We start from the raw sequence: 20,486 nt of genomic DNA, 5'->3' as shown, positions 1-20,486 counted from the left end.
CCTCAAATGGCTGACACCATATGAGATGTTGAACAGTGAGGCTCCTGCCATTAGGCACCTACGAGTATTCGGGTGCAGCGCATACATCTTTATCCCCAAGGACGTGCGCAATAACACTCTGTCTAGAAAGTCAGAGTTAATGACATACCTCGGTGTCGCCCCCGGAGGTCACGGTGACTTGTTCATGCGTGCACCAAATAATGTACTCTATACGTCGTCACATGCGTTGTTCGACGAGAGTATGTTCCCAAAATGCCCCAGCATGAAGCGGCGGGGTAATACTAGGCTGCAAAGCACGCCAAAACCCACTTCTCAGGAGGATTCAGACGATGAGGATATCTCTCATCCCTACCACCTTCCAAAGGGAACGGACGATGAGCTTGACGATGCTCAGGAGCAGCCAAAGGCGCCCAGTCCAGTTCCACCGCCACAACCTTCGGGAATTCCTGCGCCTCAAGGGCAGCGGAAATCAGGTCGTCAGCGGAAGCATGTAACTCGCCCAGGGAACGTCTACGGTGAAAATCGCAATCCCATAGATCAGTACAAAGAGATTGAAAAGAAGGGGCAGTGGAAAAAGATTGTCGGAGAAGGGTCGGGTAGCGCCCGCCCTAACCCTCAATCAGGGTCGCAGCAACAGGTTCCCGGACCTAGCGCGCCAGAACCACAGCCAGACCAACCTTCTGGATCTGCCTCGGGCTCAGACGAAGAAGTCGAGGAGTTACTCATGGCACGACTATGCCGGGAAGGGGGAGTAGGAATGGTCAACATGCTGCTTTCATGCGCAATACCATCTGTTGAACATGATTCTCCAACGTCCAATCCACGTGAATGGACATACCGCGATATTCTCAAGCTACCCAAAGAAGAGCAAGAGAAGTGGATACTAGCGTGTCACGAGGAGTTAGAGGCCCTACGCAAGCGCAACGTCTATGAGTTGGTAGACCGTCCTAAGGGACGAAGGGTTACCAAAAACCGCTGGGTCTTCGACGTCAAAACTGACGGTCGTAAAAAGGCTAGACTAGTCGCAAAAGGCTACTCCCAGATTGAAGGCCTTGACTATGATCAGGTCTTCTCTCCCGTCGTACGCTTTGAGACCGTGCGCCTAATACTTGCGCTAGCTGCGCTCGAGGGCATGCACATCTCCGGACTCAATGTCCGTAATGCGTTATGGTAAACTCAACGAGGAGATTTACATGGAGCAGCCTGACGGCTTTAAAGTCCCAGGCCAAGAGCACAGAGTCCTCCGGCTACTGCGTGCTCTCTATGGACTTAAACAGGCAGGGCTTGCGTGGTGGCGCACCCTCAATGAGTCCCTCAAGGAACTTGGCTGTGTACGCCTTGTATCCGATGCCGGAATCTTCATCTACAAGACAAAAGATGGGAGGTTCGTCCTCATCATCGTCTATGTGGATGATGCCCTTTTCTGCGGAAAAGACAAGGCCCTAGTGGCCGCTCTTAAGAACCGCTTCATGAAGAAGTGGGAGTGTCGCGACCTTGGCGACGTCAAGGAGTTTCTGCGAATGAGCATTACTCGGAAAGGCAATGAGATTCATCTTGACCAAACTGCCTACCTTGAGAAAGTGCTTGAGCGCTGTGGCATGCAGAATGCTAAATCTGCGCCTACTCCACTCCCTGCAGGCTACAAACCTGAGCCTTACACTGGCACGGTTGACCCTGCACTTCGAAGTTGGTACCAGACTGTCATTGGCTCCTTGCTATATATTATGCTTGGAACTCGCCCTGACATCTGTTTTGCTGTGACAAAACTCGCGCAACATGCTGCGAACCCATCACAGGACCACTTGGATAAAGTGCTGTATATCTGCCGCTATCTAATTGGAACCAAGTCCTATGCGCTTGTATACAGCGGCAAGACTGGACAAGGTGTCTTGGCGTGCACAGACTCCAACTGGGCTAACGACCCGGAGATGCGGAGGTCTCAGAGTGGCTACTTTATGAAGTTAGCCGGTGGAGTGTTCAGTTGGCTGTCTCGACGGCAAAAGACAGTAGCACTGTCTTCAACTGAGGCTGAATACATGTCGCTCAGCGACTGCAGCTGCCAAGTCGTATGGATTAAGATGCTCCTCACGGAGATTGGATATCCACTTGGCCCACTACCTATCTGCTCGGACAATCAGGGAGCGATATTCATCGGCTCCAACCCTGTAACTGAGAGGCGGTCGAAACACATCGACATACACTATCATTATATCAGGGAGCTAATTGAAGAACGACAAGTCGAAGTCTTCTTCATTGGCACTGATGACAATCCGGCAGACCTTTTCACCAAGAACTTGGGCCGCGTCAAGTTCCAGAAGTTCAGGGGCATGCTCGGACTTCAATTCTACGATGAAGAGTCCTAGAGCAACCACGGACAGCAGCCCATGGCGCCAGGAGATGCTTCGTATGTCAGGGACATACTTAGCAAGGGGGAGTGTTGAACTGTATAAGCGCCCACCGGGCCGCCGGGTTCCACGGGCCGGATCGCACCGCACGTGCTGGATCCGCACTTACCGCATAGAGCAAGTCATGCGTGGGAATGGACTATACAGTAGTATTAGTCAGCGTCTTCCAGATGTATATAAGACCCACCAGTAGCATAGCTCTCTCTTCAGTTCCTTCACCACGAAGTAACTTGTGTGCCTCAAGTATCCAACCTTCAAGCAGGTAAGTTAGAGCGCGGTCCACTACGTGTGACCAAGTCTGCTCAACATATATCCCCTCCGGAGATGTATCAACACATCCCCTTCCTCTCCACTTGCCAACAGCCCCTGCCTGTTGTGACTCGTTTCTACTGACACCCTCGATCCCTCCCAGTCTTGTTCCAACCCAGGAGACTCGCAATCTACACACCAGATAACACTTCATTACTACTCCTCTGTAACAAAGTAGTAACATTCTCCTATCTAACTTCTGATTGCTGGAGACTTACAAGACTTTACCAAAGGTATAGTATAGTAAGCTTATACTACAGACATAGCCCCAGGTCCTAACAGATTCCATTGAGACAAAGGTTCCAGTAGCCTCCAAACATTGGGGACATCTCACTGTGAATTACATGCCATGCAGCTGACTTGTGGAATATTTTGTGGACTCTTGGAAAGACAGCCTTGAGGGTGCTTTCAATCAATCAACTACATCACACAGTTAGCTGGAACATTACATTAAACCTGACACTGACTTCAGTTCAACAAAAGGTTTATAAATCAAACCTGCATCCACTTTGGCCCCATTGTCCATCTGCCAGTTTGTTAACAACATGTGCTGTGACAAGAAGTCAACCTAAGCTGATCAGCAAAATCTGAGCAATCACCTACCAATGCAGATTGCCTCCAATGCCTTATGAGACAGGCAATCTCTCAGCTTTGCTGGTATGGGCCTCCAATATCAGTGTTGTGGATATAAAGGAAATTCTCTTCATTCAGAAAAGGCACAGGGAAACACTGATAGAAGAAGAGCTGATCGTGAACATCAACAACCTTCAAAGCAGCTTGTGGGCTGTGGCTGTTATCAGATTGAGACCCAGAATTGCTATGCAATACACTGACCCTGTTCCCAAGAATGGCAGTTGCAAAAATTTGCTGACTTCTTTGTGGATATGGCCACTGCACCAGCAAGCCACAATGTCCTCCTGAGACAGCTTTGTAACTGATTTACCCTGCCACCCACTCTTTGTGATGTTGACTCCCATCTTGAGATTGAAGGACATCATAGTAGCTGGTTCCTTCAGTTACCACCCTGTGCTGCAGATGTGACAGCTGTTGGCTTTCCTTGCTCACTGTTCACCTTTTCTTTGTGGTGTTGCTTCCACTTAGCAGAAGACTCCACCCCTCTATGTTGCTTCCTTTTGCCAGTGATTTGGTCCACAGATGGTAGCTGCTCCAACATCAGAGTAGGCTTGTCACCAGCCATGGTACTGGACAGGTCATGGGAGAGATGTTGCTAGCTTGGTTGACAGAAGAACTATTCACGTGGAGTACACTGGCACCAGCCTAATGCCTTGTGCACCCCAAGTGCAGCCTCTGTATAGCCAGCACAATGTTTCAGGCCTAGCAGATGGTGTGACCTTCAAATCCAAATTTGATGGTATTCCGGTGAGTGTATGACACTGCTTTGTTGAGGCACCACACTCATGTATAACCACTAATAGCCTCAGTTCCTCAATAACTACCAACAAGTTCTGCAGTAGCCTCAGTTTCTCAACAACTACCAACAAGTTCTGCAGTTTCTCAGCTCCAAGTTGCATCCTATTGGGCCAAAGACAGATATACATCACATAGCAGATCATGACAAAGAAGACATTTATCTCATGTGGCATCCAATTTGGATGACAGGAAGGGGGAGAAAAAGGAGAGAAGGGGTGTTCACCACCTAGTTCATTGCTGGCATCAACAGGGCCATGTGTATAAGGTGATGTGCTTATACATTACATTATACTTGGGGAGTATCTTCTCAATTGTAAGGTTCAGCCAATGACACCCTCTTCTGACACCAGGTGCACTGCTTCAGCCACCTCAGCAACTCAAGTCTACTTCAACCAGAGCACAACAATGACAGCTATTGTGGCCAAGATGTTCAAGGGACTGTGGCCTGATGTCTATGACCAGTTCAAGACTGCCTTTGATGCCTGGGTCTGGTTTAAAAGTGATCCTGGGCACTGGCTTGGCAGGGCCACCATCTACAAACTCCAGGTAGACATGCACTGTGATGGCAATGAGGCTGGACCAGCCAGCTTTACAATCCCTGAGGTACATTGAAAGGTATCGTTCTTATGATGGACCACCATGAAACACCTTAGTGATTCCTCCAGAATGGCAGTTTGTTCCCACAGTGCATGTGACTTGCAGCCACCCCGATAAGCAGAGATAAGTAACTGTTAGTATGGGCTGCTTATCTGAGTCTGAAATTTCAGACTCCCAGATGACACGTTGCACCAAGAGACACAAACAAATGCAGTGGTTAAGCACTGTGTTATGAATATGAGGCCCATGAATAGCCTTAGCAGTTCCCCCAATAAGGAAACTGGTGAACATATCATGTGACTGGCAGCTGTTGCTGGAAGCACTCACACACTGTAGGGGCTATATAGTCTCAGCTAGTAACAAATCATAGTATACATAGTATGCTCATCTGATAGCCCTTCATTCAGAGAGTATACAGAAATTCTATTGAGTATATACAGTGGCTGACTAACCCAGGAAATGCAAAATAAAAAAATGCACATGTGCCTCTGCAGATTCAAAGTGATTGTTTATGACTCAAATATGTTCTATGTGTACACTGCAATGTATATGTGTGGTTTAGACACTGTGGACTGCTCAGTAGCTTCTATAATATAGGTAAGAAGGACTATAATGGGTAATCTGAGCATCTTTTACCATATTATGACCCCTGTATACAATGTAATGGTGACCAATGCTGCTCAAAGCCATCATACACTTGTCTTTGATGCATCTCTATATTGTATAGATTTGGGGCATTTTTATGAACCCTACATGTCCCTGTTTGTGTTGGATTCTTCTTTGGGAAGGTCAGATACTCCATATGGCAATTATCCAGCCACTGGTTTCTCTTGCACATACACACAGACTAGGTATACATATATGCATCTTTTCTTACACTATCATCCTATGGGGATGTCCACTACATGAGTAGTTCCTAGAGTGAAGTAGCAGGCTTATATAAATAAGATCACTGGTGCCACAGCAACCATCTTACCAGGTTATTGAGAATGCCATCGTATCTGATGTCAAAATCATGTCATAGACAGCTTAAATCATATTACCTGGGCCATTTCCAATATTCTCTCATTTTTCCACTTTTTCCTGGGTCTAAACAAGCCCATTTAAGTGCAGTAACAGTCCGCTCTTACATCGCTTACTAAGCGCCTGATAAGCGCCCAGATGCCGTTCGGAGGTGCATCTGTGCGGAAATTTGGCATGGTTGCACCTCCGAACGGCACGAGAGGGATGCCGGGCCACTCTGATTGGTGCACCAAGCCCCTTTCTGCCCTAATCAGGCAGGCTGCCGAGGTTATGGGCTGAGTTTGAATCTCAGCCACAGGCTCATTGGTGGCACTGTATCTCCTGCAGTGTGACCTCGATAAAATGCGGAAAATCCCCAAAATATTCTCTAGGATAGGTATGATGTCATAGAGTATATATAGCGGCTGTGTCTTGCCCATCAACTGCAGTGGTTATGGCACAATTCACACAACAAAAAAACACACATGTGCCTCTGTGCATGTCAGTGCATTTCTTTTCAGCTTCAAAGTGACTCTTTTGATGCCTGCAGACTGCCCATAGATTGTGTATGTCATTATGACATTTGAAACTTGCCATAAAGGGTAGCTAACCTTCCCCAAATGGTAATTTTCATGCAGCTGCTCAGTCTGGGCTCAGAAAATGCAGATAAAACCAGGACATATTCTGGGCAATTGGACTCACTTGTACTACCTGCTGTATGTAAGACATTAATGCAGTATAGCACCCCCAGAGGCTATGACTAGTATGACTTGCCTCAGACAACAGAAAAACACACATACCTCTGTAGACATGATTTAGTGGCATTTGACTGCAATACAATGACTGAAGTATGATCAACTGGTTTAGAGATAGTAAGCTCACCCAATTGACCTTCATTCAGATAGTTTCCTGAGAGAAGTGGTTGAATGAGGAGCAAAATGCTAATATAAAAAACAGCAGTGACTCTGTGAATATGAATTTGTTCTGTTGGATCTGAAACACATGCCATATAACTTGTATTCCCATGTACATTGCTTCCAACACATTGATGTCTCTGGAACATGCACAGCAGTGCTATGAATGGAGAAGTATTGTCATAACATGCATATGTTAGTGTCCCAGTAATGAATGACCATATATGGAGGTCTTCTCTACTTGTCAATATGCTTAGAGATGCTCCAAAGATCTCCTGGAATATTATCCGATTTTCCTGCACTTTTCTGAGCCCAAAACAAGCCAGTTTTGCTGCAGTAACAGTGTGCACTTACATCGCTTACTAAGCGCTCAGTTAGGCGCCCACTGCCGAAGCAGAGTCGTCGACAGGCCGGAATTCCGGCCTGTCGACGACTCCGGTCACTCAAAAGGGATTTTGGAGCACTCTCATTGGCTGAAATGCTGACAAATATTCCCTTTTAAAATAATATTTCAGTCTCAGCTCTTCATGCCGAGTTTTTTGATGGCTTCAAGCAGCACTAACTGAGAGCCCCATTAAATGCAGAAAAATCCCAAAATATTGCTTCTCCATGGGATGCCCCTTGGGTACTGACAGGGGTGCCCAGAATAGGTGTTCTTGTTGTTTTTCACAGAGTACGGACCTTGGCAAGTGATACTGGGGGATATAGGCAAATCTTGGTGTGTATATGATGCTTGTACTAGACAGTTCTTACATGTATGAGAGTGGGGGATATTGAACATACAAAACCGCCATATATGGTTAGTCCCCTGCCTATTTGGGAAGTTGGCCATGCATGGCCTCTGCAGGACTGGATAAATAGCAGAAAAACCAGAACAAAATCAGATGGTACTATGGATTCATATTAAGTTGACTGTTGAGGCTCCCATATGGCAGAAAACATATGATAATGCAGAGTGACCCATGCATAGCCTGATACAAGCCACTCTTTCAGTGATCTTGGTCCATCTTGTAAGCACCACTATCACCTGGAATTCTCAGGGACTGGCAACTCCAGAGAGGATCCTAGGCTGTTCTGTTTAGTTCAACTGTTCAATGGGCCCCAAAAATGCAGACTGCCAAGCTGTTGGGCTGAGTTTGAATGCAAGCCACAAGCTCATTAGTGACACTGTATTTGCTGTGCTATGGTCTCCCAAAAATTCAAAAACAATTGGTAATATTCCCAGTCATGTATATGATGTCAGAGAGGCAGTACATATTATGCCTTCCCATAGATTCATATAAATATGGCACCATTCACAAAGCAAAAGCAAATACATATGCCTCTGTACACACTGGTTCTATCACATTGTTTATGCTTCCTGTGATGCTTACCACTTCCTGTGAATTGTGTGGCTATATGAGACCTGAAACATGCCATATCTGGTAACTGACCTTCCAAAATGTGTAAACCCTTGGGCAGGCAATGGCATATGCAGAAAATGGTGAACACCTGTGGCACAAAGGCCACAGTTAATGCTGAGTATGTTCATAATATTGACTCTGTGTCACATGTGAAAATATTACAGGTTCACAGAGCTTTTTCACACTGTACTGCTCCTAGAAAGTGATACAAAGACATTGTACAAGTTGTGTTGTGCATTTACTACTGTTGCTAGAAAATCAATAGGCTAGCAATGTCATGAAGTGGGGCCACCACATTACCACACATAGTATATCAAAGTCTTTGATGGTCTCTGCAATGCTAGATAAATAGTAGGAAATAAGATAAAATCAGACAATCCCATGACTTCATATTGTGCTGACTGTTGTAGGCTCATGCATGACAGACAGTACATCTCAGATTTGCTAATGCAGAGATCATGCATATAGCCTGATGTCAGCAGCTCTATTGTACCAGTCCAGTATAAGCATGTCTATGAAGCAGTGCCAATTATACAGTATGATGGTGCTATGCTTAGTTGTTAATTCCTCATATGATTTTTTCCTGGAGCATATCTAACCTCTGTACGCACTACCATCATCCTATTCTCATGCAATGGCCCTTGGTATGTGGAGATAGAGTAGGCAGTTCTTGACTTGTTCATATAGAATGTATTGACAATGGTGTCTGTTTGTGCAATGTCTACTAGCACTCATATTGCAGTGTATGCTGTGATTTCTTCCTGATGGGGCTCAGAGGGAGCCATGGTTGCTCTGGAAATAATGTAGACTTGCATTGCTTACTAAGCAACAGTGCAGAACTACAATGGACTTATGAGCCATGCATGGCCAACTTCCCAAATAGGCAGGGGACTAACCATATATGGTGGTTTTGTATGTTCAATATCCCCCACTCTCATACATGTAAGAACTGTCTAGTACAAGCATCATATACACACCAAGATTTGCCTATATCCCCAGTATCACTTGCCAAGGTCCGTACTCTGTGAAAAACAACAAGAACACCTATTCTGGGCACCCCTGTCAGTACCCAAGGGGCATCCCATGGAGAAGCAATATTTTGGGATTTTTCTGCATTTAATGGGGCTCTCAGTTAGTGCAGGCCCCGGGCAACTCCCCAAGGACCTTGTCGGGTCGGAACCTCCGAATTGGCCAAAAAAATCCTATTTTTCAGCCCTCAGAAATCCTATATCCGACAAGGTTCGTCACGTCGTAACACTTATGTAACAGTGTCATACGCGTTATGTCACGTGTTCTGTTACCCTCCCCGAGCCCACCGTGCGAGTCCGTGCACGTACTATCATCCTCGCGTATGCTGGTATGCATGCAGTATTGCAAATAGGTATGTCATAACGTAGAGTAGCATGTACTACAGTAAAGAATAACAAATACTAAACTTGACTACTCAGTTACTTGCTTACTTCTTTGCTGGCGCCGACTTCCCCGAGTCGCCGTCCTTCAAGATGCTCCGGACTGCGGCTGTATTCAGATGGCGCCATTGTAGCTCTGCTTCTCGACGCAGTTGCTTGTGTGTTGGTGGACCGACCAACATACTGAGTCCAAAGTGATAGACAAGGTCCTGCATGCGAGCATGAGTGTGCAAATAGCCCTCTTGACCGCACCGTTGGTCTTTGCACAAGAACACAGGGGGAGGCGACGGTTGATCAGCATCTTCGTCTTCGTAGTAGTCATCATCATCATCAGGCTTCGCAGAGCATGTGAGTATTTTCAGATGTAGAGATAGTAGAGGAACATCATACCTCAATTTCACTCGCATTACACTCGAGATAAACAGTGAGCGAGAGATTGGTGACACCTTTGCCATCGGTAGACTCGGTAACTGAGGCGTAACAATTGCTAACTTTCTTCAGTATGTCTAGCACATCGCCAACATAGATTCGACCACTTTTGTTCTTCATTAGGACAGTAGAGCCGATCTGCAAAGGATTTGCAGTGCTAATATTCCGGCCGAGGACATTCGGTACGACTGTTGCACACCAGACATTAGATGGACAGCCCATACTGGAGTTATGAGCACATACCTGTCAAGGGCACCTTGCACGATACCCCCTTGAGAACTTCGGTCCAGCACATAGTGCGTGTGGAGATAGCTCGAGGTGTTGCACCTTGTAGCTGCTGAAGAACACGCACTCGATGTGTTGCCTCTTTCATAGTCACACCAATGGCCTTCTTACTAGTACTCATTCCTTTTGACGTCGACGAGGGCAATGTTTTGACAACCGTCTTGGTGGTCTCTGCCATCTCCGAGTCATTGTACTTCTTAAGGGCCCATTCACTGTCCAGTACTACGGATTCCTTTGCCGCACGCGCGCCCGAGAGAGTACCGGCCATCTGACTCACTGCTGGAGTCGCGCCATCCCATGTACTTGGCTCATGAGTTGCATTGGTCTTTTCCCGAGCGTGAAACTTCGAGTCAATCTGGACAATGCGTTGAGAACGAACTTTGGTCCCTTCTTGATGTCGGGTGCGGAGAGCGAGTAATGACGCAATGGAGACATCGCCCGTAGTACTTCCGACGAACTCGCTTTGCAGGATAGGGCCTGCTGTGCCAGTTTCTGATTGTTCATCTTTTGGGTCGTGTCTGGCGTTCAGGCGGTGCATGGTGCCTGTCTTTGTCAAGGGTTTGACGTCCTTGGCACTGGCAGCACCGAGTGGTTGATTCAGCCGTGCTCCAGAGGGAACTTGAAGACTCTCGATCTCCTCCCTTGTCGCTTCGAGGTCTTCAGATAGCGCCACAAGGCGTCCAACTTCAGCAGCGGCAATTTCTGTGCGCTCGGAAATTGACCCATCCTGGAGGGTGTCCGAGTTATCTTCACCGGCATTGGAGTCGTCATCAGACGACTCATCGAAGTCCTCGTCTGAAAGGTCCGAGTCGCTGTCGGTAGTGTCGATGTCATCGGTATCATCCTTCGTTGATCTGTTCTTCTTTCGAGAGGTCGGAGCATTGATAGGCGCGAGTTCCCAAGGGCTGCGTGGCACGCGCATTCGCAGGATCTTCGAGGAAATGGCCTTAGCCTCGCTGGCCGCAAGCTCAACGAGCTTTTTAAGGTCTGGTCTAGTAAGCTTAACACGGGCTCGCACAAGTTCGTCTGCCGTGAGAGGAGAGTCGTCGTAGTCAAGGATATACCCAGAACGAGCAGTACATTCCTTTGTTGCACCGGTGCTCTTCCGTGCGAGTTTGACTAGCTTGAGCAGCTCGGGATAGCTGAAATTGGGGACCAGAGATCGTGCCGTCCCGAAGAAATGCTCGAGAAGGTTGGTCCCTAGGAGCCAAGGGCAAAAGGCTTCATTTGGGTAGTACTCGGCATAGATGAGAACCAGAAGAACGAGGGTGTCGCAGAGCCGGTTCAGGATCTTGAAGCTAGCCGCGGATATGAATGACCGTTGTGTGGAGTACAGATCGGGGTAGAATGTGGAGAGCGACTTAATATGGGTCCACCAGATGTGCAGGAAGAATCTAGCTCGCAGGGCAGACAGAACACGATCGCGCGCAGTCATCCGTCGATTGAGCCATGAGTCAAATAGCAGACCTATCAGTATAACAAAAATTAGATCGGCTCCAAGGCATGATGATAGACGTACCGAAAACTGAAAGGAACACATGTAGGCCGAGAAAGTCTTCCTCAATGTTTGTTTGCGCATCTTCACCCTTGTATGTTGTGGCCTTGAGGGCCTCTGTGTGGAACAATCGATGTGCCGCACTGTCGTCTTGTTTGTCGACGTTCTGCACGTCACTCAACACCAGGCCCGAGTTAGGGACCTCATTAAGCGCGATGAGAGTACGGTACACCAAGTAGCCTCGCCCCAAGCTAGCCATATGTGTCCCGTGTTGCAGCTGATTCCTGGCGGTCTTCCTCGCGTGTTCAGGATCCGAGACTGAGACCACAGGGCCAGTTACCTTGAACACAGGGGCCTTGAGCATGATTCCAAATGCTGGATATTGATACATCACAGGAGGGAGGGAAGACACTTTATTGTCCATCATGACTTGGGCATTCAGCTCGGACGCAGCTCCATCAGCGGCGAATGTAATGATTGGAAGGGATACCTGAGCTGCCATCTCTAGGATTCTGCAGTGATATCCATGGATAAGTTTGGTGTCATCTTTTCCAGTTGTCGGTAGAAGTGCGATGATAAATGGTGGTATTTGAGGTTGGGGAACCTTTCGGTAATGTGAGCTGCAAGCACAAGTAGTCGGACACAGAGACAACGTACCTTGATCAGGATGGCCCGTGTCTGTTTCGCATAGGCCTGCTCGTCACAAATACACTCCATAACGCGATCAATATCTGCGGCTTCTTTCACTATGCAGTCATCCAGTGCCAGAGTCGAGCCAAGAATATGCCCTCCGAAGTCTGAGGAGTAGGTCACGCGTTGGCGCACCTTCGTACAGTCGCCAGACACTGCAACAGGCCCTGAATACTCATACACGTCCAGGAATCACTTGACACGGGAAATGTTCTCGTAATGAAGATCGGGGTTTTGTAAACAGTCGTCTGATTTCGACACAAGAGCCCTGGCATGACAGTATTCAATTCCATGTGACGTGTATACTGAGCATCAATGTACTCACCGAATTGTGCGCGGATTAGGCAGGGGTATGTGTTCACCGAGAATCACGTAGTTCTGCGCCGAGAACTGCCCACGGCCGCGCATCATGAAACTGAATTGCAGGTACGGCTCAGTGTAGCGTATTCCATGCTTGAGCTTTGGATTTTCCGAGTCCTCTCGACGCACTTTGTCGCTCAAGACCTTGCAAATGCTCTCGTTCATCTCGTGTTTGATGAGCTTACCTGCCCTTGCATACTGATACAGCTCGAGGTAGCAGCGGAACAGATCATTATCCTTCATGCGCGTCCATAGCGCGTACAAGAGCGGGTCCTTCATTTGTCAGTGGAGCTCACGAACGTCGGGTGCCCTCAGGTTTGAGTGTGCATGTGTTTCACGGGCGACATGTTTCACCTGATGAATGTCCTCGGGCAGCTTCCGTTCATGTTCTTTCTGCATCAACGAGCTCTGAGTTAGTATCATTCCAGACCCTTGCATATGGACTGCTAATGGACTTACACGCTGCAGAGATTGTTGAAGACCAGTATCGTGCCGCAACTGCTCACAGGCGTCACAGACTCCCGATTGGTTCGTTGTATGCAGTTGGCATTGAGTTGCGCGGATTGCATGTGCGCCAAAATCAACAATCCATCGCGCGAATGACTGCAGAACATCATCTAGTTGGCGGTGTTCGGCAGATGTCCACTTCGGCTCTGAGATCTCTGCATTGCCGTCTGGCGGGATCTCTATTTTGATGAGACTCGGGGCAGGGGCTCCTTTCATGGCAGGCAGCTTCTTGTATGGGAACAGCTTCCGTGCCTCGATCGCGTGGCGTTCTATGCTGACACCTCCGAGCGATCTTGTCTGTGTCGTCTCGATGTAGTAGGTGTACTGTGGTCCTTTCAGGTGCTGACATGGGACATCGTGGGGCTCAGAGGGCGGCGGTGATGCGTGATCGACGGGCCCATTTGCGACAGTACTGGATGATTCGGAAGACCCGGCACGTGAAGACTGTGCCTTCGATGCAGCAAAGAAGTGGGCAATTGATTGTGTCTGCATATGTTGGTGAGTCTCATGCTAGTACCTCACATCTAATTTCGGACACATACCGCTGCAACCGTCTTACATTTCAGCTCAACCGTGACCCGGGGGCCTGTCTCCGACGTTGAGCTTGGCGACGGTGTCGAGTTGTGGTCTCCAGATCCAGTTCCAAGGAAGCTAGTGATGCGGCGCACATTGGTAGCCTGTTCGATAGCTGTTTAGTAAAATTGCTCGGACCTGAGTACACTGCTGTGTACATACTAGATCATAATTTGTTTTCTTACTACTATGGCCGACGCGCACGACTTGCTGCCCAGTGATTTGAGGACAATTTTGCTTGTGCTGTTTCTAGTTTGTATTGGCGTAGGTTCGCGTCGAATGCAGCTTATACCACTTTTGACATCCTCGGCATAGAATGTGATGTGCCTCAATGGTCAGTGACCATTCATCTTGCTCCAGTTTCGTCCGTCGCTGTGTTTCTGATTGTTTAGGCCCATGAGACTTGGATGACACTGCTGATGCTCGCCGCGAGGTTTTCTTGTCATCATCGGTGTCATATGTCTCGCTCTCAGCACCTCGGTCTCGCGTGATTGTCTGCTTATTGGTGGTTGTTGCAGTCGGAGCCTCACTTGCCGGGCCTCCATTCACTGATCCGGATGTCGCAGAACGAGAAGCGGAGCCCGAGATTGAAGCTGGGCTCAGAGACACCTTGCGCTGTTTTGGATCTGGTGAAACTGTATCACGCTCGGTGCCTGGCTCTTGTGGAGTGAGGGAATCAGAGGTAGCGTCGAGCAGCTCAGCATGACGACGTTTTTGGTACTGAAACACACTACAGAATGCACATTAGTCAGGATCATCAGTAGTTGTAGTCAATCACGTACGGCAATGAAAGCAGCTCCTTCATCACAGCCTGTTTGACGACCTCTATGACCTCCCTTCCCTCGGCATACACATCAGATCCTGGCGACGCAAATTCCTGTATAGCAAGCAAGACGAACAGGCCACAAGACCATGTATCAACTTGCTGCCGCAGTGGCAGTGGCGCAATCTCAACGAATTTCCACCCTTCACCACGCCAGTTTGGGCGAGGTGTATCAACGTAGCGTAGGACGTATTCACATGTGAGAATGAAAAGCTAAATCGTAGTGGCATCAGTGAGTGTACTAGCCACTTCATCCAAATGACACTCACTGGTTCTGCCCATGCTCTCGACCGTATTTGAGGCATGCTATTGTAAAGACCGTAGCGCGACGTCGAGAAGTCTACCCAGCTGAGTACCCAGTGTGCTGGTTCACCACCGCACAGAGGTATCGCCCAGCGAGGTCGATTGCGGATTGTATCTCGCCCGCCCTTGTGAATCCGTAAGCACAGTTCCCGAAATCTGAACATCGCAGACATGGAAACATACCGCTGCGATTAAATGGCCCTCAATTGACCTTCCCTTAGCATCCTCAGAGGCTGTGCTTGTGACGATTGCGGGGATTACCGAGGAGAAGAAACAGAAATCCTTCTCGAGGAAGGACTGATCCTGGAGGAAAGCTGTGTATGCGTTGATTGTTGTTCTGGTGATCTTCTGTGTTCGTGTTGGCAGCAAAGGCTCCAAATCTTGTTTAATGAGCTGGATGTTGCGAATCCATTGCGTCCCGTAGTCGGACAGAACATCCTCCATGTCGAGAAAGGGGCAGGGAGTGAAGACAAGAAAACAAACATACTATTGTCGCTACACTCGCTAAATACTATGGCCACTTTGTGGCTTGAACACGGTGGCCCAGGGGTGGCGCGTACTGGAGACTAACCATATTCGAACGTACCGTGGTCGCTGGTGGTCAGTATCGCCATGGAAGCCAAGACCAACGGAGGTGTGGTGCGACCAAGATCACGCGATCGAAATGCTATCTGTGACAAGGTTCCGGGTGCTTAAGCCTATCCGCCGCCCCAAAAAATGCTATCCACGACAAGGTCCGGCCCGAAATCCCAGCCAAAAAAATGCTACGATCTGACAAGGTCCTAGGGGAGTCGCCTGGGGCCTGTTAGTGCTGCTTGAAGCCATCAAAAAACTCGGCATGAAGAGCTGAGACTGAAATATTATTTTAAAAGGGAATATTTGTCAGCATTTCAGCCAATGAGAGTGCTCCAAAATCCCTTTTGAGTGACCGGAGTCGTCGACAGGCCGGAATTCCGGCCTGTCGACGACTCTGCTTCGGCAGTGGGCGCCTAACTGAGCGCTTAGTAAGCGATGTAAGTGCACACTGTTACTGCAGCAAAACTGGCTTGTTTTGGGCTCAGAAAAGTGCAGGAAAATCGGATAATATTCCAGGAGATCTTTGGAGCATCTCTAAGCATATTGACAAGTAGAGAAGACCTCCATATATGGTCATTCATTACTGGGACACTAACATATGCATGTTATGACAATACTTCTCCATTCATAGCACTGCTGTGCATGTTCCAGAGACATCAATGTGTTGGAAGCAATGTACATGGGAATACAAGTTATATGGCATGTGTTTCAGATCCAACAGAACAAATTCATATTCACAGAGTCACTGCTGTTTTTTATATTAGCATTTTGCTCCTCATTCAACCACTTCTCTCAGGAAACTATCTGAATGAAGGTCAATTGGGTGAGCTTACTATCTCTAAACCAGTTGATCATACTTCAGTCATTGTATTGCAGTCAAATGCCACTAAATCATGTCTACAGAGGTATGTGTGTTTTTCTGTTGTCTGAGGCAAGTCATACTAGTCATAGCCTCTGGGGGTGCTATACTGCATTAATGTCTTACATACAGCAGGTAGTACAAGTGAGTCCAATTGCCCAGAATATGTCCTGGTTTTATCTGCATTTTCTGAGCCCAGACTGAGCAGCTGCATGAAAATTACCATTTGGGGAAGGTTAGCTACCCTTTATGGCAAGTTTCAAATGTCATAATGACATACACAATCTATGGGCAGTCTGCAGGCATCAAAAGAGTCACTTTGAAGCTGAAAAGAAATGCACTGACATGCACAGAGGCACATGTGTGTTTTTTTGTTGTGTGAATTGTGCCATAACCACTGCAGTTGATGGGCAAGACACAGCCGCTATATATACTCTATGACATCATACCTATCCTAGAGAATATTTTGGGGATTTTCCGCATTTTATCGAGGTCACACTGCAGGAGATACAGTGCCACCAATGAGCCTGTGGCTGAGATTCAAACTCAGCCCATAACCTCGGCAGCCTGCCTGATTAGGGCAGAAAGGGGCTTGGTGCACCAATCAGAGTGGCCCGGCATCCCTCTCGTGCCGTTCGGAGGTGCAACCATGCCAAATTTCCGCACAGATGCACCTCCGAACGGCATCTGGGCGCTTATCAGGCGCTTAGTAAGCGATGTAAGAGCGGACTGTTACTGCACTTAAATGGGCTTGTTTAGACCCAGGAAAAAGTGGAAAAATGAGAGAATATTGGAAATGGCCCAGGTAATATGATTTAAGCTGTCTATGACATGATTTTGACATCAGATACGATGGCATTCTCAATAACCTGGTAAGATGGTTGCTGTGGCACCAGTGATCTTATTTATATAAGCCTGCTACTTCACTCTAGGAACTACTCATGTAGTGGACATCCCCATAGGATGATAGTGTAAGAAAAGATGCATATATGTATACCTAGTCTGTGTGTATGTGCAAGAGAAACCAGTGGCTGGATAATTGCCATATGGAGTATCTGACCTTCCCAAAGAAGAATCCAACACAAACAGGGACATGTAGGGTTCATAAAAATGCCCCAAATCTATACAATATAGAGATGCATCAAAGACAAGTGTATGATGGCTTTGAGCAGCATTGGTCACCATTACATTGTATACAGGGGTCATAATATGGTAAAAGATGCTCAGATTACCCATTATAGTCCTTCTTACCTATATTATAGAAGCTACTGAGCAGTCCACAGTGTCTAAACCACACATATACATTGCAGTGTACACATAGAACATATTTGAGTCATAAACAATCACTTTGAATCTGCAGAGGCACATGTGCATTTTTTTATTTTGCATTTCCTGGGTTAGTCAGCCACTGTATATACTCAATAGAATTTCTGTATACTCTCTGAATGAAGGGCTATCAGATGAGCATACTATGTATACTATGATTTGTTACTAGCTGAGACTATATAGCCCCTACAGTGTGTGAGTGCTTCCAGCACCAGCTGCCAGTCACATGATATGTTCACCAGTTTCCTTATTGGGGGAACTGCTAAGGCTATTCATGGGCCTCATATTCATAACACAGTGCTTAACCACTGCATTTGTTTGTGTCTCTTGGTGCAACGTGTCATCTGGGAGTCTGAAATTTCAGACTCAGATAAGCAGCCCATACTAACAGTTACTTATCTCTGCTTATCGGGGTGGCTGCAAGTCACATGCACTGTGGGAACAAACTGCCATTCTGGAGAAATCACTAAGGTGTTTCATGGTGGTCCATCATAAGAACGATACCTTTGTACCTCAGGGATCGTAACCCGTACCCACTGTCATGGGTCCGTACCCGCCCGGGTACGGGTACGGGTACACCTCGGGACACCCGCGCGTGTACCCGTGCTCTGCACCACTAGCTAGAGGGCGAGGGCGAAGGAGCTGCAAGGTCGGCCGGCGCGCTCTGGGAGCACCAAGATGGGGGTGCGACTCCAGGCAGCCGCGTGGCTGTTGGGTGCAGCACATTGGCGAGAGTCAGCTGCAGTGCAAGGTCGTCACTTGCCCCAGGGGGGCAGAGCAATGCCCCAGACCACTGCAGGCAGACTCGATGCTGCAGCTGACTGCACATGAGCATTGCACGTGGCAGGCAACTTCGCGAGGGTGTGAGAGCAGGTGAGGGGCTGGGTGCGAGGACAAGGTAAGGGTGCGTGGGCAGGCAGCAAGGGTGCGACGAAAAGCGAGGGTGCGGGAGAGTCGAGAGGCGTAGTAGAAGTCGAACAAAGCAGCAGAGCTCCTGTGGCTTTGGTGGGGTGCAAGCAAGGTGGGAGTGAGAATCCACTGAGACCCGCAGCGCGCTTGGCTGGCAATTTTCCCATGCCTCTGCTCGCACCTCACCTCGCACCTCTGAGTCCTCGCCTACCTGCAGACTCGCAGTAGGTCTTTGCTCTCTCTCTGCTTAGGTGTGCCACATGGATGCTTGTTGTATGCACTTACCGAAGCTTTTTCTCAGCTTTGCGATCATGCTGCACAGTAAAGTGTCCCCCACTCAGGCCACTGCTCGCAAGGAGGCATTTCTTGTGTTCTGCATGCAATTTGTGCAAACACCCACTTTTCGCTTGGTTGAGCTATCATGGGACCCTGCACATCGAACTAAGCTAGAAGAGGAACTTGTCAAGCAGACACAAGGTGGTCCTGCAGAACTTAGTGCCAGTGCACCGCTCTCGGAGTTCATGTGGCAGTCTTCTGGGCCCACTCATGAAAAGCTCCCAGCACCACTCCAGAGGGCATTGGAGCACTGGGAGGCAAAGGTCATGTCGCTCCGCAAACTGTGAAAGCAAGTGACTGAGAAGCTTGGGCTCAAGGAGCCCACCGAGGCCACTAAAGTACAGGCCCTTGAGGCAATGACCAAGCTGCATGCACTCAAAAAGCTTGAGACTGGCTCAGAATACCCGCTGAAGGACCATTGGATTTGCGAGAATAAGGAGAGCCAAGAGGGCTGGAGACACTGGGTTGAGAAAGAGCCGCTGGCAGATACATGAGGGGTGAGCAGGTAATGCAGGACCTCCAAGCACAAAAACAGCTAACACGCACTCACAGAAGCACAGCGAGTGCCTGCTGATGCATATTCTTGATGAGCGCAACCTCAAGCTCATCATTCCAGCAGATGAGGGTGTGATGGTGCACGACAAAAAACTGGTGACCTCGTTCTAGTTGTTGTCTGGGATTTCTGCAAGGATCCTCAGATTCACGAATGAGTCAACAAGACAATTACCAAAGATTGTATGCTGAAGCGCGATATCCGGGTGAGCCATTAATCCTAGATTTTCCTCAGTCACAGCAGGCTCATAACCCTCATTAAAAAGAGGATCCAGGCAAGCTTGTCCTGTCTGGCTATTGTGCAGGGTCCCGCAATGGAGTGACATTGGATTGGGCGTGCAATGTCAAGGGACCAAAGTGCAGTGAGCAATTTCTGCAAAGGCACGAGCTTGATGTTTGCTTGGCATTTGCGCTGAGCTTCAGCAAGATGTGCGCCCTACTCCCAGTCGAGGTGCTTGGCAACTATGAGGAGTGGCTCACAGCAAATGGGTTTCCCCACATGGATCACCGCGGGGCAATGGGATCAGGAGCTGAGGGGGATAGCTGGGGCTGGGGAGAGTATTACATCAAGAGAGGTGATGATATGACCCTTCTTCCAGCAGGGCTTGAGCTTCATCAGCAGCACATGACTTGCATCAACCTGGCGGAAGTACAAGGCGCAGATGATCACTCAGGAACAGGCAGTGGAGGAGTATGGAGAAGGGATGGAAGCAGATGTTAACAACTGAATATAGTTCAATGCTGGAGTAGATACTAAACAATTATGTGGGTGGCGGTGCAAACAATGATGTGGGTGGTGGCGCAAACAATGAAATGATGTGGGTGGCGGCATGAATAATTATGTGGGTGGTGAGTGCAAACTGTGATAAGTATGGAGTCTAGTATTATGTGGGTGGTTTTATTTTTGCTATAGATCGTACACCATATAAATTGTGAGGCACAAACATGATGTGCTCACCTAATCCATTTAGCAGATTGTTGCCAGTGCTAGTA

General features: G+C 48.1%; 5 protein-coding genes across 5 annotated transcripts; 2 read left to right on the top strand and 3 right to left on the bottom strand.

Moving 5' to 3' along the window:
• Window positions 1-3,359: 3,359 nt before the first annotated feature.
• On the bottom strand, window positions 3,360-4,754 carry B0H18DRAFT_957280 (uncharacterized protein; the record flags this gene model as incomplete). Its single annotated transcript, XM_048042563.1, has 5 exons — window positions 3,360-3,504; window positions 3,549-3,691; window positions 3,787-3,916; window positions 3,972-4,247; window positions 4,585-4,754. 5 exons carry the CDS (start codon window positions 4,752-4,754, stop codon window positions 3,360-3,362), a joined length of 864 nt encoding a protein of 287 aa, XP_047889854.1.
• A 1,053-nt stretch (window positions 4,755-5,807) lies between these two features.
• B0H18DRAFT_957279 (uncharacterized protein) lies at window positions 5,808-7,269 on the bottom strand (the record flags this gene model as incomplete). Its single annotated transcript, XM_048042562.1, has 10 exons — window positions 5,808-5,831; window positions 5,882-6,187; window positions 6,230-6,295; window positions 6,356-6,391; window positions 6,447-6,458; window positions 6,545-6,546; window positions 6,627-6,685; window positions 6,775-6,818; window positions 7,013-7,153; window positions 7,222-7,269. 10 exons carry the CDS (start codon window positions 7,267-7,269, stop codon window positions 5,808-5,810), a joined length of 738 nt encoding a protein of 245 aa, XP_047889853.1.
• A 2,248-nt stretch (window positions 7,270-9,517) lies between these two features.
• Window positions 9,518-15,379, bottom strand: B0H18DRAFT_1122200 (uncharacterized protein; the record flags this gene model as incomplete). Its single annotated transcript, XM_048034470.1, has 15 exons — window positions 9,518-9,573; window positions 9,655-9,805; window positions 9,861-10,087; window positions 10,143-11,651; window positions 11,704-12,283; window positions 12,337-12,524; window positions 12,573-12,637; window positions 12,695-13,002; window positions 13,084-13,137; window positions 13,189-13,722; window positions 13,779-13,913; window positions 14,419-14,539; window positions 14,592-14,845; window positions 14,902-15,060; window positions 15,119-15,379. 15 exons carry the CDS (start codon window positions 15,377-15,379, stop codon window positions 9,518-9,520), a joined length of 4,602 nt encoding a protein of 1,533 aa, XP_047889852.1.
• A 1,025-nt stretch (window positions 15,380-16,404) lies between these two features.
• On the top strand, window positions 16,405-17,153 carry B0H18DRAFT_957277 (uncharacterized protein; the record flags this gene model as incomplete). The annotated part of the gene is made up of 6 exons (XM_048042561.1): window positions 16,405-16,416; window positions 16,503-16,514; window positions 16,570-16,605; window positions 16,666-16,731; window positions 16,774-17,079; window positions 17,130-17,153. The coding sequence occupies 6 exons, from the start codon at window positions 16,405-16,407 to the stop codon at window positions 17,151-17,153; spliced, it is 456 nt and encodes a 151-aa protein (XP_047889851.1).
• Window positions 17,154-18,237: 1,084 nt separating this feature from the next.
• B0H18DRAFT_957276 (uncharacterized protein) lies at window positions 18,238-19,435 on the top strand (the record flags this gene model as incomplete). The annotated part of the gene is made up of 3 exons (XM_048042560.1): window positions 18,238-18,569; window positions 18,928-19,204; window positions 19,232-19,435. The coding sequence occupies 3 exons, from the start codon at window positions 18,238-18,240 to the stop codon at window positions 19,433-19,435; spliced, it is 813 nt and encodes a 270-aa protein (XP_047889850.1).
• Window positions 19,436-20,486: the final 1,051 nt, after the last annotated feature.

The sequence above is a fragment of the Fomitopsis serialis genome, assembly GCF_022376445.1.
Source record: "Fomitopsis serialis strain Sig1Antser10 chromosome Unknown B0H18scaffold_73, whole genome shotgun sequence".
Classification (NCBI taxonomy): Eukaryota; Fungi; Basidiomycota; class Agaricomycetes; order Polyporales; family Fomitopsidaceae; genus Fomitopsis; species Fomitopsis serialis.
This window is presented reverse-complemented; position numbering and strand designations above follow the sequence as displayed.